The sequence below is a fragment of the Typopeltis vanoorti genome, chromosome 5, assembly GCF_054136105.1.
Source record: "Typopeltis vanoorti isolate ZY-2024b chromosome 5, IOZ_Tvanoo_1.0, whole genome shotgun sequence".
NCBI lineage: Eukaryota > Metazoa > Arthropoda > Arachnida > Uropygi > Thelyphonidae > Typopeltis > Typopeltis vanoorti.
The window spans coordinates 115,353,338-115,368,658 of NC_143553.1; the positions used below are offsets into that span (position 1 = coordinate 115,353,338).

At 39.4% G+C, this 15,321-nt stretch overlaps 1 protein-coding gene across 1 annotated transcript in view; it reads left to right on the forward strand.

Annotated features, from left to right (window-relative positions):
* Positions 1–15,321, forward strand: part of LOC150106740 (rho guanine nucleotide exchange factor 11-like) — an 837,747-nt gene that overhangs the window by 655,745 nt on the left and 166,681 nt on the right. Inside the window, exon 30 of the mRNA XM_090393466.1 lies at positions 2,632–2,692. Coding sequence (XP_090249592.1) covers positions 2,632–2,692 — 61 coding nt within the window. The remainder of the gene's footprint in view (positions 1–2,631; positions 2,693–15,321) is intronic.

Genomic DNA, 15,321 nt, shown 5'->3' on the forward strand with positions numbered 1-15,321 from the left:
ATCCGAGAAAGATGTTAAAGTTATTTCTTTGATAACCCTGCAGGATACACTGGTTGCCTGGCATTACCATTAACGCTTCACAAATAGGATACCAAGGACTGGCGTCGGGTGATACCCTTGGAATCTTTCTTTTTATGTAAAGGCTTTGGCCTACTTAAGTCCTTTTTTTGGACATTATGTAAGAGTAGTACTGCTCTATCAGTACAAAGTATAATAAAATAAAAATTAAATCTGGTGTCAGACAAGGATATACATTATCCCCTCTGTTATTCATTTATATGGATCACATTATAAAGGAAAGTGGTATTAAACCTCATATCAAAATTGGAGATGTTAATGTCAGCTCTTTGCTTCTTGCAGAGAATGTTATACTTCTAAATAAATCCACTACAGGTCCGCAAGATTCCCTGACTAAATTGAATAACTGTTGTAATAGATATGGTATGAAGATCAGCAATAACAAGACAAAGACAATGAAAATAGGCAGAAGCATTGAAAATATGAACTATATTGTGAATGGAGAAGCTATAGAACAAGTAAAATATTTCACCTACTTAGGTACGATTTTTAGTGAAGATGATAAATTAAATATGGAAATAGACAACAGAATCAACAAAGCTGGTATAGTAGGAAGTCAACTGAATAAATTTATATGGAATAAGAAAGAAATTAGCTGTATACAAGACAGTGTCCAAACCAATTTTAATTTACAGATCTGAGAGCTGGGCCAGAAGTAAAACACTTGACCAAAGACTAGAGACCGCAGATATGAGAGTCCTGAGAAAGATTAGGGCATGAACAGATGGCATCAATGGCAATATCATATTATAAAACGAGAATACCAAGAACCTGACATTGTCAGCATTCAGGAATGCATTAGCAGAGCCTCAGGTGATATGGTCACTTAAACAGAATGGGCAAGGAAAGATTAGCAAAACAAGTGTTGTCTGCCAGTTTGGCAGGAAAAAGACCCAGAGGAAGACCAAGATATAGGTGAATTGAATATGGTAAAAAGTGCCTTAGAAGATAGAAATATAAGATCTGATAATGTTGGAGTCTTGACAGGTAATGATGTAAATTTTTCATGTAGTACTATCATATCCTCTACACCCCTTGAGGATACATGATGAAGTCCCATACCAAAAATTGAGGATAACTGCAATGCTGAAGCAAACATTGACATTTAAGAATGTCTTTTTTCCCTTTCACAAAGCCTGGATACAACTGCACCTAGACTACTGCATGTTTTGTTTGCTGGGTTCCAGTGGTATAAATGGCAATATCATATTATAAAACGAGAATACCAAGAACCTGACATTGTCAGCATTCAGGAATGCATTAGCAGAGCCTCAGGTGATATGGTCACTTAAACAGAATGGGCAAGGAAAGATTAGCAAAACAAGTGTTGTCTGCCAGTTTGGCAGGAAAAAGACCCAGAGGAAGACCAAGATATAGGTGAATTGAATATGGTAAAAAGTGCCTTAGAAGATAGAAATATAAGATCTGATAATGTTGGAGTGTCCTTGGTAAATGTGGCGGTCGAGTTTAGCTAGTCTAGAAAACGTGTTTTTAAAGTTAAATATAGTGTGGCTTTTTGTCACAAATTATGCTGCAATTGTGCATCGGTTAGAAACAAGTGTCCTTCAGTGGTGTTATTGTTTAGAACTGTGTTGTATATATTGTGTTTTCACTGCCGTTTGTTTCACTATAACAACGTGTAAAGATGGCGTCCAACAAGAAACGTACGTCAGCGGCGCGCAGGACTTCTACTACTACACGAAAGGCTGGCTCAGCGTTAGATTTTTCGCAATGGATGCGGTGCGGAAACTGCTACATGTATGCACCGAAAAATGTGAAGGATCTGTGGTCGGTCTGGCAAAATGAGAAGAAAGAAAATGTCGACGTATGTGAGAAGTGTCGGGATAGGCTGGAGCGTTTAGGAATGGAAGCATCCCCCCACCCCCCCCCCCCCCCACCCCCCCCCCCCCCCACCCCCCCCCCCCCCCACCCCCCCCCCCCCCCACCCCCCCCCCCCCCCACCCCCCCCCCCCCCCACCCCCCCCCCCCCCCACCCCCCCCCCCCCCCACCCCCCCCCCCCCCCACCCCCCCCCCCCCCCACCCCCCCCCCCCCCCACCCCCCCCCCCCCCCACCCCCCCCCCCCCCCACCCCCCCCCCCCCCCACCCCCCCCCCCCCCCACCCCCCCCCCCCCCCACCCCCCCCCCCCCCCACCCCCCCCCCCCCCCACCCCCCCCCCCCCCCACCCCCCCCCCCCCCCACCCCCCCCCCCCCCCACCCCCCCCCCCCCCCACCCCCCCCCCCCCCCACCCCCCCCCCCCCCCACCCCCCCCCCCCCCCACCCCCCCCCCCCCCCACCCCCCCCCCCCCCCACCCCCCCCCCCCCCCACCCCCCCCCCCCCCCACCCCCCCCCCCCCCCACCCCCCCCCCCCAATAAAAGAAAAGCTAATTTTCTGACATATAATAATAAACACTCATCCCACGGAAGATTGATTACCCTATTATCAGAATGGATTTGCCCTCTTCTGCCACGTTCAGAAGTGTCAAGGGGCCTCGCATCTATGGTCACACAGTAGTGTACTTGTTTGTTTTCATTATTAATCATTCACTAGGGAGATAGCCTTATCGAAGCAGCTACATTAGCACAATCAGAAAAACTACTTCATGCAGCATGTATTTGAGGAATATCAATTGCAGTTATCCCCCAACTTTCGCAGAGGTGTAATATCAGAGTGAGACCTCCTTAATGTCCTCAATGAAGGAATATGCTCTGAAATAAAGGACCAAGGAGTGATGGTCATAAGAAGAATCTTGGGATGTGGGGATGGGCATCCCCCCCCCCCCCCCAAAAAAAAAAAGCATTATCATTACCTTCAGTAGACCAAAACCATCTACATCGGTCAAAGCCAGATATCTCAAACCCCTTTCAGTACTTTAAATGTCACAAATATGGTTTGGTTATTCTCAAACTGCCTATCATGCCTTTGACATCTGTGTCTGATGTGGCAATAAAGAACACGAGAATAGAAAATTGTAAGAGCGAAACATCAAAATGCTCTGTGAGGAAGACCATCCAGCAGTCTATCAAATGTGCCAAAAGATGGAAGGATGAGAAAGAGATTGAAAAGAATCTAGCTTCCTCCTGGTACAGATGTTTCTCAAGATGTTTCTTGAGATATTGCAGTTACCATCCCCTTTAATTTTAATGGAGGATTTAAATGGACACGATACTCAGTGGGGGTGGTGCCTGAACAAACATCAGGGGAAGAGTTGAGTGTATGCTTGACAACAACAATCTCTCCCTTTTAAATGCAGGAAGCAATACCTTCTATATGCCTACCTGAACATTCACTGCCATTGGCTTAACTATCTGCTCACCTTTCTTTTAACCAATGTTTACGTTCGAAACTGAGAACCTATTTGGAGGTGATCACTTTCCCTATGATAATCACTTTGTGCATGGGCTACCATGTGCTAAATCATTGATAACACAGTTGAAAATTGAGCAAGCTGATTGCTCTGCCTTTTCCTCATTATTTGAATTTGATTCTGTGGCAGTCTGTTCATGTATGATCAGTGATGCAGTGAAGTATGCAATAGTGTTATAGGAGCACCCAGAATTCCTAAAACATCTATAGTCAGTTCCCACATTTTCCTAAACCTTAGTACAATGATGATTAAGTCCAGAATAAAGCTGGGGTAATTTCCACAGATACCTCACAACAACAAACCCTAATTGCTTTCAAATGTGCTTGAGGCTGAGCAAGATGCATCACTCGCCAGAGCCAGAAGGAATCCTGGATCCAATATACATCTGCTGTACAAGATTAACCAACAGAACGAAGTACTGGGAAAAAATGCAGCAAATGAAAGGTGGATATACCACTCAACAGCAGTTGCCAACACACTTGGGAGGAAACTGTGAAAACATCGACATCTTCCTATCTCCCTTTCCCACAAGTTTCTTGCATAAAAAGCAAAGCAAAAAAAACAACTTCTAACAGGACCAAAGAATACAGCACACTGTTTGCTGAAGAACTGAAAGCTGCATTACATAAATGCTGTCCAGCTACTTTTGGGCCAGATAATATCCATTTCAAGATGGTAAAACGTCTATCATCATTGTTCATGACAACTTTCCTTGCACCTTTACAACAGAATTTTCAGTGAGAGCATATCTGGATACCTGACAGAAGGCAATTATTATTGCCTTTCCTAAGCCACAGAAGGATCCAGAAATCCCCAAATAATTACTATCTAATTGTTCTGGCCAGCTATTTGCTCCAAATTCTGAAAAAAAAAAAAAAAAAAAAAAAGATTAATTCTCATCTTTTATGATTTCTGGAGAAAAACAACTTTTTTTGACAGAGCACAGTTTGGCTTCTGAAATTATTATTGTACTACTGATCTAGTCCAGCTGGAGGTGTCCATTAGAGATTCCTTCCTAAAATACAAGCATTTATAAAAAAAAAATTTTTTTTTTTAATTTATAAATTTATTAATTTGTATAAATAATTATAAATATTTTGAGACTTATGGAACACCCTATATATATATAGGGTGCCAAGGGTCAAAGCTGTATAACCGAGAGGAGAACTCCACATAGCCTTTAAAGGAATGTGGAGAACCGACCAGGGCTTCTGACCTAATGTCCAATCCTCACCTTCTCGTGGTGCACCCTGTTGGGTATCTACCTGGATACTAAACGAACGAGGATGTGCTAGCAATTTGGGATTTAGCCAACCACCAAATTGTATTCTTATTGGTTTAAACCAAAATATAAAATGATGGTACAACATGACAAAATTTCATGCCGGCTGAAAACAAGACCTCCCGTTGTTTTCGCCAGGGTGAACACCGAAAAGTCAGCTACTGGAACAAACCCTGAAACACACCCCAACTCAATATCACCAGAGTTGAAGATCGGTACTATCAACATAAGAAGTTGATAGTACTGAATGGCAAAAAAATGGAGCTAGCTGAGGATTTAGATAAGTACCAGATCGATATAATAGGGGTGACTGAAACAAAAAATAATAACCTAAACAATAACCTTGCTCCACCACAGCAAATTCAAGAAAGAGAGACTTTTCTTAGAAGCAGCAGCAGCAGCTCTCAAAAACCAACCAAATCTCAATAAATATGGTTGCATTAAGCTTCCAAAGATTTGGGGAACACTCATCACCAGAGTTCCCACCTTACATTCCAGGCCACCTACTACTGCCTTTAGAGGGCGCTCTACCTAGATAGGACTTTAGTGTCACCCATGTGGTTGGGCTTAGTATTGTTTGTTATTTGTGCATATGTTACATTAATTGATTTTGTAATCCCCGTAGATGTCCTAGTGACTAGGACGAAATATAGGAGTATTAAATTCTATTTTAATTCTTTGTGAGTGTTGTAAAAAATCCATTAAGCCTCCAACATGATGAAACAAAAAAGACAAAAACTGGTGAGATCTTTCTGAGCAGTTAATACAAAATGTTATATTCAGGCAATGACAATCAAGGAAAAGAAGTAGTAGCCATTGTATTCAACACTAAATACAAGGCTAATCTTCTTGAATGGCAGGCAGGCTTAATTAGAGTGATATGGGCAAATATCAGAATGGGGAACTGGACAATGAGACTTATTGTGTCTATGGTCCCACAGAAAGCTCTAATAAGGTAGAAGTGAAAGAATTTTTTGGGCTCTAGAGAAAGCTACTGACTCAATGAAGGAAAATTTGGTTCTTGTTGGGGATCTAAATAGCAGAGTAGGAAGTGATTGTCAGACATACAAAAATATTTTGGGAAAATTTGGAGAAAAGAGCAAAGCTAATAATGGCAAATATTTGTTGGATTTCTGCTCAGGACATGGACTGGTTATTATTACTAACACCATGTTCCAACATAAAAATGTGCACAAATTCACATGGAGAGAAGAGGCAAGGAATAAGAAAAGTCTCATTGATTATGTTATTGTTGATAGTGATGTTTTCTTCCTGGTGCAGGACACCAGAGTGTACAGAGGATTTGAAATTGGAAGCAATCACTATTTAGTCTTGAGCAGGATAAAATTGAATTTCATATTGAAAACAATAACATGTAAGAATGTTTTAAAGCGAATAAAAGTTGAGCAGCTCTCAGATGTGAACTGTACACTAAAATACACAAAGATTATTGAAAAAAAAAAATGAAAGAGTTTGAGAACAGGAACCAAACCTTGGAGATTCACTGGCAAACCTTGAAGAAAATTCTGATTGATTCAGCCAGAGTGGCATGTGGTGAGGTTGTCTGCAAGGATAGAAAAATCAGAACTCCATGGTGGACACAAGAAGGAAAAGAAGAAAGCATATCAAAAAGTTCCTGGCAAATAAGTCAGCTTGTGCTCTTAGATAATACAGAGACAAATGTAAGAAAGCTAAACAAAAGTCATGGATGGACTTTGGCAAGAACATAGAAATAAATATCGAGAAGGTGGCAAAATATTCTGTAGATTATTGAAGAAGCTCAGAAATGGAGGGAAGAGTGCTGTAAATGAAATTAGAGATGATAAATGTGACATGAAAACAGGAGAAAAAGATATCCTTGAAGTATTGAGTAATTACTTCGAAAAATTGCTAAATGAAACAAGCAGTGATGACATCACAGTGGTAAAAAACACTGACCAGGCATGCAGTCAGGAATACATATCCATACTTGAAGTAGAAAAAGCCATCAAAGGCTTGAAATGTGGAAAGGCAGCAGGAGTGGATGATATTCAACTAGAAATGGTTAAGTATGGTGGTATAAAAGTCTTACAGTGGCTGCGCTGCATAGTTCAGAAGGCATGGATAGAGTGACGAATTCCCGATGATTGGAGTGGAGCTCTCATAGTACCCATATATAAAAAGGGAAATAAAACTGAATGTGAGAATTACAGAGGTATTTCCCTACTGAGTGTTCTTTGTAAGATTTATGCTACTAAACTTGAGAAACAGCTGAGAAGAATTGTGGAAGAAAAACTTAGTGAAAAACCAGCTGGATTCAGCCAAATAGAGGCTGTCAGGAACTGATCTTCACTTTACAACAAATTGTTGAGAAATCATGGGAATATAACAAGATCTGTATTTCAGTTTTGTCGATCTGGAAAAGGTATATGACAAGGTGCCAAGAGAGAAGCTATTCAGTACGCTACAGTTATATTGTGTCAATGGGGCATTATATCAAGCAATACTTAGTTTTTATTCGAGTTGTAAATCAGCAGTTAGGATTGAAGGAAGTACAGGAAGATGGTTTAATGTTAAATCTGGTGTGAGACAAGGATGTACATTATCCCCTCTGTTATTCATTATCTATATGGATCATATTATGAAGGAAAGTGGTATTAAACCTGATACCAAAATTGGAAATGTTAATCTCAGCTCTTTGCTTTGTGCAGGCGAGGTTATACTTCTAAATAAATCCGCTACAAGTCTGCAAGATTCCCTGACTAAATTGAATAACTGTTGTAGTAGATATGGTATAAAGGTCAGGAATAAAAAGTCAACGACAATGAAAATAGTGTTATATTTTGACCTTTTCTTTTAATTTATTATTTATATTGTGTTCTTCTTCTTATATCACTTATCTTATTCACAGTTAAATCTATCCACCCAATTTGGCCAATTCTTAGAATGATTACGTATAATAAATAAATTGACAAAGGATTGACTTCTGAATAGAGTCCGATCCTCAGCCATAACGGTCTGGAGTTACTTCCTATTCAGGTTTTGGCAATATTTATTTGATTAAGCTGCACCAGTCAGATCCCTAGGTTAGAAATTCCTTTCCACCAAGAAGTAACCCTCAGAAAACATACTAAGTAAATCAATCTATTATTTACTCCTCATATCAATTTTTTATCTATCTCTCTTAAAACACTTTTAGATTGCAGTCGTGGTCTCTGTCATATATTTCATTCCCGCTCAGATTCAAATATTAGCAAGCAGTGCATTGGATTCAAATCAAGGCACAAAAAGGTTAAGATAATCAAGATATATCTATTCGATTCTAAAGATTACACATTTACAATAAAAACACTCAATAGGAATAGAGTTATCCCAAGTTATAATGTTTGACATAACAACTGTAATTCACATATTACATTTAAGAATAGGCTCATTTCACTACAGAAAATTCTAGCTAGCATCCTTTAAATATCTCTACTATCTTACACATATTCTTAAAACATTCACATCGATAATTCTATAGATCATTATTTATAGCAAATTAACTACTACTCGTTCACACAAATACTGAGGAAACAGCCATCAGATTCTAAACACTGGTATCTAAAATCTCACTATAGTCCTTCCTGCAAGTTTAGAGTTATATAACCTAACATCTCATTTCTTCCATAACACATTATTCCGTTCTTTCTTAACAAAGGAATTATGAGGGGGTTTTACATTACCACATTGCTGTAACTTATTCCGTCTATCATTTCGTTATAATTTCGCTCTGAATGTTCAATCTCGTCCTTGGCGATTAACTCACGGGTTAGGTTTGGCCTTCATTGTTTTGTCCTTTCATTGCATTCTCAACTGGAAACAGCATGGATTGAATCGATGCACATGGACGTATGTGGCAGCCAGTTTCTTCAGGCTTACTCGGAAAAGTATCCAATATTTCTTCGTCGATTCCTTCCACCCGACAGCAGAGAATAGCTGCATGCTATCGACTAGATCTCGTACTGGTACTCTTCCCGACTCCACCAGAAATTCTCCAGCAACTCCAGATGAAAAAACCTAAAAAGCCCTGAAAGGGGGGACAAACCCGTTTTATACCTTGTATCTCTAGCGCCCTCTTTCACCCAAAACTTTCTGGCAGACACTTTCTTTTTTTGTGCCCGGCTCCTATTTCATTCCTATCTTCCTGGAATACTCCATATGATTGCCGCATCTTCCCGGAAAAACACTGTGCGCGTGCCGTTCGCACGTAAGCAATTTGCTGCCGGCTATACAATTTATCCGAAGTTGTCGTTGATGGACTTTGATCCTTCGTTATTATGCTCTAACATATATCTTATAGAGAAACTTCTTACATTATAATATTTTTACAAAAAAATGACATCTTTCGCCTTTAATTAATATTACAAAGTTTGTATTAGTATAATTCTTTAAACAAAATTGGTATCTTCACTTATTTACAAACATTTCCTCTTTTAGTTTTTTTTTTCTTCTTAAATTCTGAATGAGATATTTCTTAGTAAAAATATTTTCATTCAAAATTCAACAATAGGCAGAATCGTTGAAAATGTCAACTGCTTTGTGAATGGAGAACCTGTGGGACAAGAAAAACATTTCAGCTACTTAGGCACGATTTTTAGTGAAGATGGTAAATTGAATATGGAAATAGACAACAGAATCAACAAAGCTGGTATGGTAGGAAGTCAATTGAATAAATTCATATGGAATAAGAGAGAAATTAGTCAGAAAACTAAATTAGCTATATACAAGACAGTGTTCAAACCAGTTTTAACTTATGGATTTGAGAGCTGGGTCAGAAGTAAAACACTTGACCAAAGACTAGAGACCGCAGATAAGAGAGTCCTGAGAAAGTTTAGAGGCGAAGAGATGGCATCAGTGGCAATATATTAAAAACAAGGAAATTAGGAAAGAATTTGACATTGTCAGCATCCAGGAATGCGTTAGCAGAGCTAATCTCAGGTGGTATGGTCACTTAAACAGAATGTGCGAGGAAAGATTAGCAAAACAAGTGTTCTCTACCAGGTTGGCAGGAAAACGGCCCAGAGGAAGACCAAGACATAGGTGGATTGATACGGTACAAAGTGCCTTAGACGATAGATATATAAGATCTGATAATGTTGGAGTCTTGACAAGTAACGGACTGATTTGGAGGAAAATTGTAGATAGGAAGTTAGTAATGATGTAAATTTTTCATGTAGTGCTATCATATCCTGTACACCCCTTGAGGATACATCGCAGGAATTTGATGGTGATAATATATGTATGTATACACACACACACACACACACACACACACACACACACACACACACACACACACACACATACACACACTGCTTTCTGATAGCTGTCCATCAGCTACCTACTTAACCAAGTCAATAGTTTATATTCCAATCCCATATTCTTCAGTATATGCAGCAGCAGACTTCCACTTGGTCTCCTATCAAATGTCTTAGCAAAATCCATCAATATTGCATATCTGTTCACTTTATATAACATCTCATCAATACCATTATTATAACATAGAGTAATCGATCATTTTCTGACTTTGAAACAATGAACCTTCAATTAACCAAACCATGCATGTTAACAGGCTTATGGTGGATCGATTCTCAGAATGGGAAATTGTCTCCCTGTTATGGTTAGATTAAACAGTAGATTACTGTATGAGCAAATTTCTCAGACATTACCTTCCTTTAGCAAACCCATGCTGTTCTTTGTAACAGCAGACATCCTGTCTTAGAAAAGTTGATAAAACTCACATGCAGAAATGGGTTTTTATCAACTTTTCTGAGGATCTTCACCACCATTCAAAAGATACTGAGAGATCAACAGTTTAACAGAAGAGTTTTGCACCACCATTGTATAATGTGATTATCATGCATTGCTTCTATTCCTGTAGGATCTTTACTCATATCCCATCTGTCTTGATTGCAGACTTATCTAAGTTATGCAACTGCTGTGAAACCTCCTTTTCATTCACCTATATCTCTTCATCCATGGTAGTGGTAGAATTGTGAGCAATTTTTATCTCAACACTTGAATATGCTTCTGCCACAAGAATACATCCAATCTGCATTCAGTATTCATTCTTTCATTTACTTGCAGCATAATGATAAAATTGTTTTGGGTTGCCTCTGGTTTGCATCATGGCCATAGTATGAAGATTTCTTTGCATACTCCAGGTTAGCTTACTGTGCAATACATGTAACTTTTCTCATCTGTGCATTATATATTTCATAACCCCTCTCATCTTTATTCTCATGATATTCCCTCCATGTTCATATGGTTATGGATATCTTGCTTAATATGGTTGCACATCCATTTCACTCTACCCTATTTGTTCTTCAAATTCTTCACATTCAGATACTGCATTATTCAACCATCTTTTCAAATGACTATTAAATTATTTAAGGAATTTACAACGTATAATGAAATATTAATTAAAAGAAACTTTAATAAATACCGCCTATATTTCGGCATGGGAACATACAACTATGACACGTGCATGCAGACACTACAAAAAGCAACTGAGGCAGAAGAGAGAAAACTGCTGTTATTCCTAGAGTCCTAAAGGTGTCCCCTAGCGGGCTATATTGGGTTGTCTTGGCTGTTGGGCTGAAGTTCTCAAGATGCAAGCTTCCCAAATTTGCGGCAGTCTCATGCACCCAAATTTGTTGAGGTTTGGAAAGTTTTTTAGAGCTGAGGCTGATTCCATGAACAATCTTTCATATTTAAATTTGCTGCGGTGTATTAACGTCTTTTTTCCAACGTATTCTCTGGCGGGTATTCAGAGCATGGTCTGCAAGCCCAGAGTGGCTGCACTAGTGAAACTGGATGTAGTCTTTGTGTTCCAAAATCCTGACATTTGCTCTCCTGCCTGTTTGGCCAAAGTAAGACAATTTACAGCTGCAAGGGACCTGGTATACCCCAGGTAGGTCTAGAGGAAGTGATTGGTCTTTGGTGGAGCGGATAATGGATGCCAATTTTTTATATGGTTTGTAACAAGAAGTCAGGTAATATTTTTTTAAGATTTTAGTGAACTTTTCAGAGGTACCCTGCATATAGGGAATGGTGATGGATTTAGTGTAATCTTTGTTATGAAAGGGGAGAGTTAATATTTTAATATTTTTGGGGGGTTGTAGCCATTGGCTGAGAAAGTGTTAAGGATCTGGTTTAGTTCAGTGGTTAGGGCATTGTTATCTGAACAGATTAATTTTGCTCTGTTATATAGTGTTTTTATAACCCCATATTGTTGTTGGGGGGGTGGGGGGTGAATGTATCTGCCTGTATGGGTGGGTTTTCTGTAAACAGAGAAAACCAAGGATCCATCAGGCTAGCGAGTGATTAAAGTGTCTAGGAAAGGGAGACTGTTGTTTTCCACTTTATCCAAGGTGAACTGGATTCTGGGGTATTGGTTGTTTAAGTATGTTAAGAAGGAGTGGAGTGTATTTAAGCCATGTGGCCAAATAGTGAACATATCGTCAATGTAGCAAAGCCAAACAGAAGGTTTTTGTGGGGCTCAGTTCAAGGCTTTCTCTTCAAAAGTCTCCATAAAGAATTTGGCCAGGGGTGGGGAGAGTGGTGAACCCATGGCTGTCCCCTCTATCTGTTTGTAGAATTTTCCTTGCCAAACAAAATAATCTGAGTTCATTGAGAACTGAAATAGGGCTGAGATATCTAGAGGAAATTTGTCTTGGATGAGCTCTAAGGTTTCCTTGAGTGGGACATTTGTAAATAGGGAGGAGAAGTCAAAACTGACCATATTTCGCCCTACTACAAGAACAAATTACCGCTTCGCACATTCTCCTGGCTGATGTAAACAAAGCTATTTGGGTGCTAGAGGAGAAGCTTTCCGACACGCTGAACCACGACCTCTGGACGTTTCTCTACAACATCTTGTGCGCTTCGGCAGCAAAAGAATTTGAAAAGATACGAAGTCGACACATCAAAAAATTTGAAAACTTGAAAAAGGACTCTACCTCCGAACCTCAACAACCACTCAACACTGTAATCAACCTTTCTTCCATTACTTTGAGGCCTGAGGCACTCATTGAACTGGCATGTGGCTACAATTTCACCATAACTCCTAGGAAAATACCGGCCGAAGAAATGATGATTCAGATAGAACGTATCTGCAACCTTCCAAACCACATCACCAACAATATCAGACTGGATGTAGCCGGTGTTCTCACCAAAGCAAGACCACCAAAAACCAGCCTATCCAAAGGAGAATATAAAGCTCTACAAGAAATGAAGAAAAACAAAGAAATAGTAATCACCAAATCGGATAAAGGAAATGCCACTGTGGTTCTCGACCAAATTGACTACATGGGTAAGCTTAATGCTTTATTGTTAGATCAGGCTACCCCTCCCTATTGAGTATAATCCTACCAGTTCCCAAATTAGAACACTCCAAAGGCTCCTTAAGAAGGTCACTTCTTGGCCTGTGGAAGTTACCAACAAACTAAAACCTTTTAACTCTAGACCACCCGAATATGTGGACTTCCAAAAATACATAAACAGAATGTGCCATTACGTCCCATACTGGATGGTGTTACATCCTGATGAAGAATTTTATTTTTAATGTCAGAAAATCAGCTGAGAGGAAAAAACTTGTACTCGAGCAGAAGAAATAAAGTACTGACTGTAAATAGAAATAGAATTACCTCCTTTTAGTAGAATTGTAATACCATGTAAAGAACCTTGTGTATAAATGAGTATTATATGAATGCATCATGTATACAATGAATGGGTAAATTGGATCTAAACAATAGTCCAACGGTCATGGGCGGGTGTGAGGCATTGGCAATCTCGGAAAGCGACTCACATTTGTTTCCCGGAAGGTGCTGCCAGAGATCTCGCGATGTGCCGAAATTCCTGCGGCCAAAGAAAGTAGCGGGCGGAAAAAAGATCGCAAAAAGTAAGAGGGCGCTATCAAGCTAATAGCAGGGTGCTAAAAAGGGGGGAAGTGAAGGGAGAATAAAAAGGGTTTGCACCCCTTTCTCAGGGCCTTTTTTTCGCCTATTGAATGATGATTCGACTTCTCCCATGGACCGGTAGTTCCTGATGGCGTTTCTTGGCAGTGGTACAATATCGGACAAGTGCACCTTTCCCTTCAATGTCTGAATTTCTGCCGGTACTAAAGTAGTCTTCACTCCTTCACTGAAAGTTCCGACGGAATAATATTATGGACATATACCAGGACCGGCATTTGAAACGACGATGGTTGAAACAGATCGAGAATAGACGAGAGAAAATGCCAGGTGCAGAGCATAGCTTAATCTGATGACCATAGTGGCCCATCACGTGGACGCAGGCTTATGGAAGTATCGAGAGGTAATTCAAACAAAGAAGGACAGTTCAGACGGACCTGGAGATCCTGCCCCAAGAAATGGTAAAGTAGAGATTTTGTTGTATAATTACCCAGTCAGTAAAAGGGAAAGATCATTGTCGAGTATGGACAGTATTTAAGAACTTTAAGTGATTATATAGCAGTGGCTAACGTCCATAAGACAAATTGTCTGAAATGATTATAAATGATTCTGACTAGTTTAATATGCAAGACTAACATAGTAGGTAGAATATTGATTAGAAGTGTATGAGTATATTATGTGTGTTTAATCTCCAACTTAAAAGAAGGATTTATTGTTCATGCATTAGCGTATTAATCAGTTTGATTTGGCATGTCATTGACTAATTGAAAGTGAGATTGGTCTAAGTGTATATTATGACTTTAGATTCCAATAAATATGTTTTTTCTTCTATACCTGAGTTTTGCCTGTGATATGAACCCAAACTACCACTCATTAATCTGAACCATAGCGGGTGGGAATTGAAAGAAAGGTATAGCAGACTGCAAACTAGAATTTACTCAGCCACAGTAAAGCATTTAATTAATGAGTTTAACTAAATTTATTCACCTATGTGCACCAAAAGTCTCCCTGAATAAGAGTCCCCTCTATTCTAAGATATTGGCTGCCGCAGCTTTAAAAAATAAATTTGTCAATATCTGAAGAGAAGATGGCCCTAGAAAGAAATTAGAGGATTTGTTTCTTTTAGCAAAGAGTAACCTTTAACAGTCAGGGTAAGCACGTGAGTAAAATTAGGAATCGGCTAGAGATACAGAATTTGCTTTCCTTATAGAATGAACACGTAAGAAGTGACACTGATATTAGAGTCAGGGAAATTTTTTAAGTCTTGTAGTTATTGTAGAGAGGTAAATTCATAAAGGAAGTAAATTATTATAGGAAAAGTAACAATAACAATGGCATTGATTCCCCCACATACAAATTAGCCAAACATTTAGCCAAAGCGCTAGCACACTATACTGGCAACACACCATACCATCACATATAAAAAACTCAGCCCACTTCAAACAAGTATAATATAGGAAACTTCTCACTCCAACATACTGATATAATGGTCAGTTCTGACCTCTCCTCCCTATTCACAAATGTCCCACTCTAGGAAACCTTAGAGCTCATCCAAGCCAAATTTCCTCCTGATATCTCAGCCCTATTTCAGTTCACAATGAACTCAGACTATTTTGTTTGGTAAGGAAAATTCTACAAACAGATAGAGGGGACAG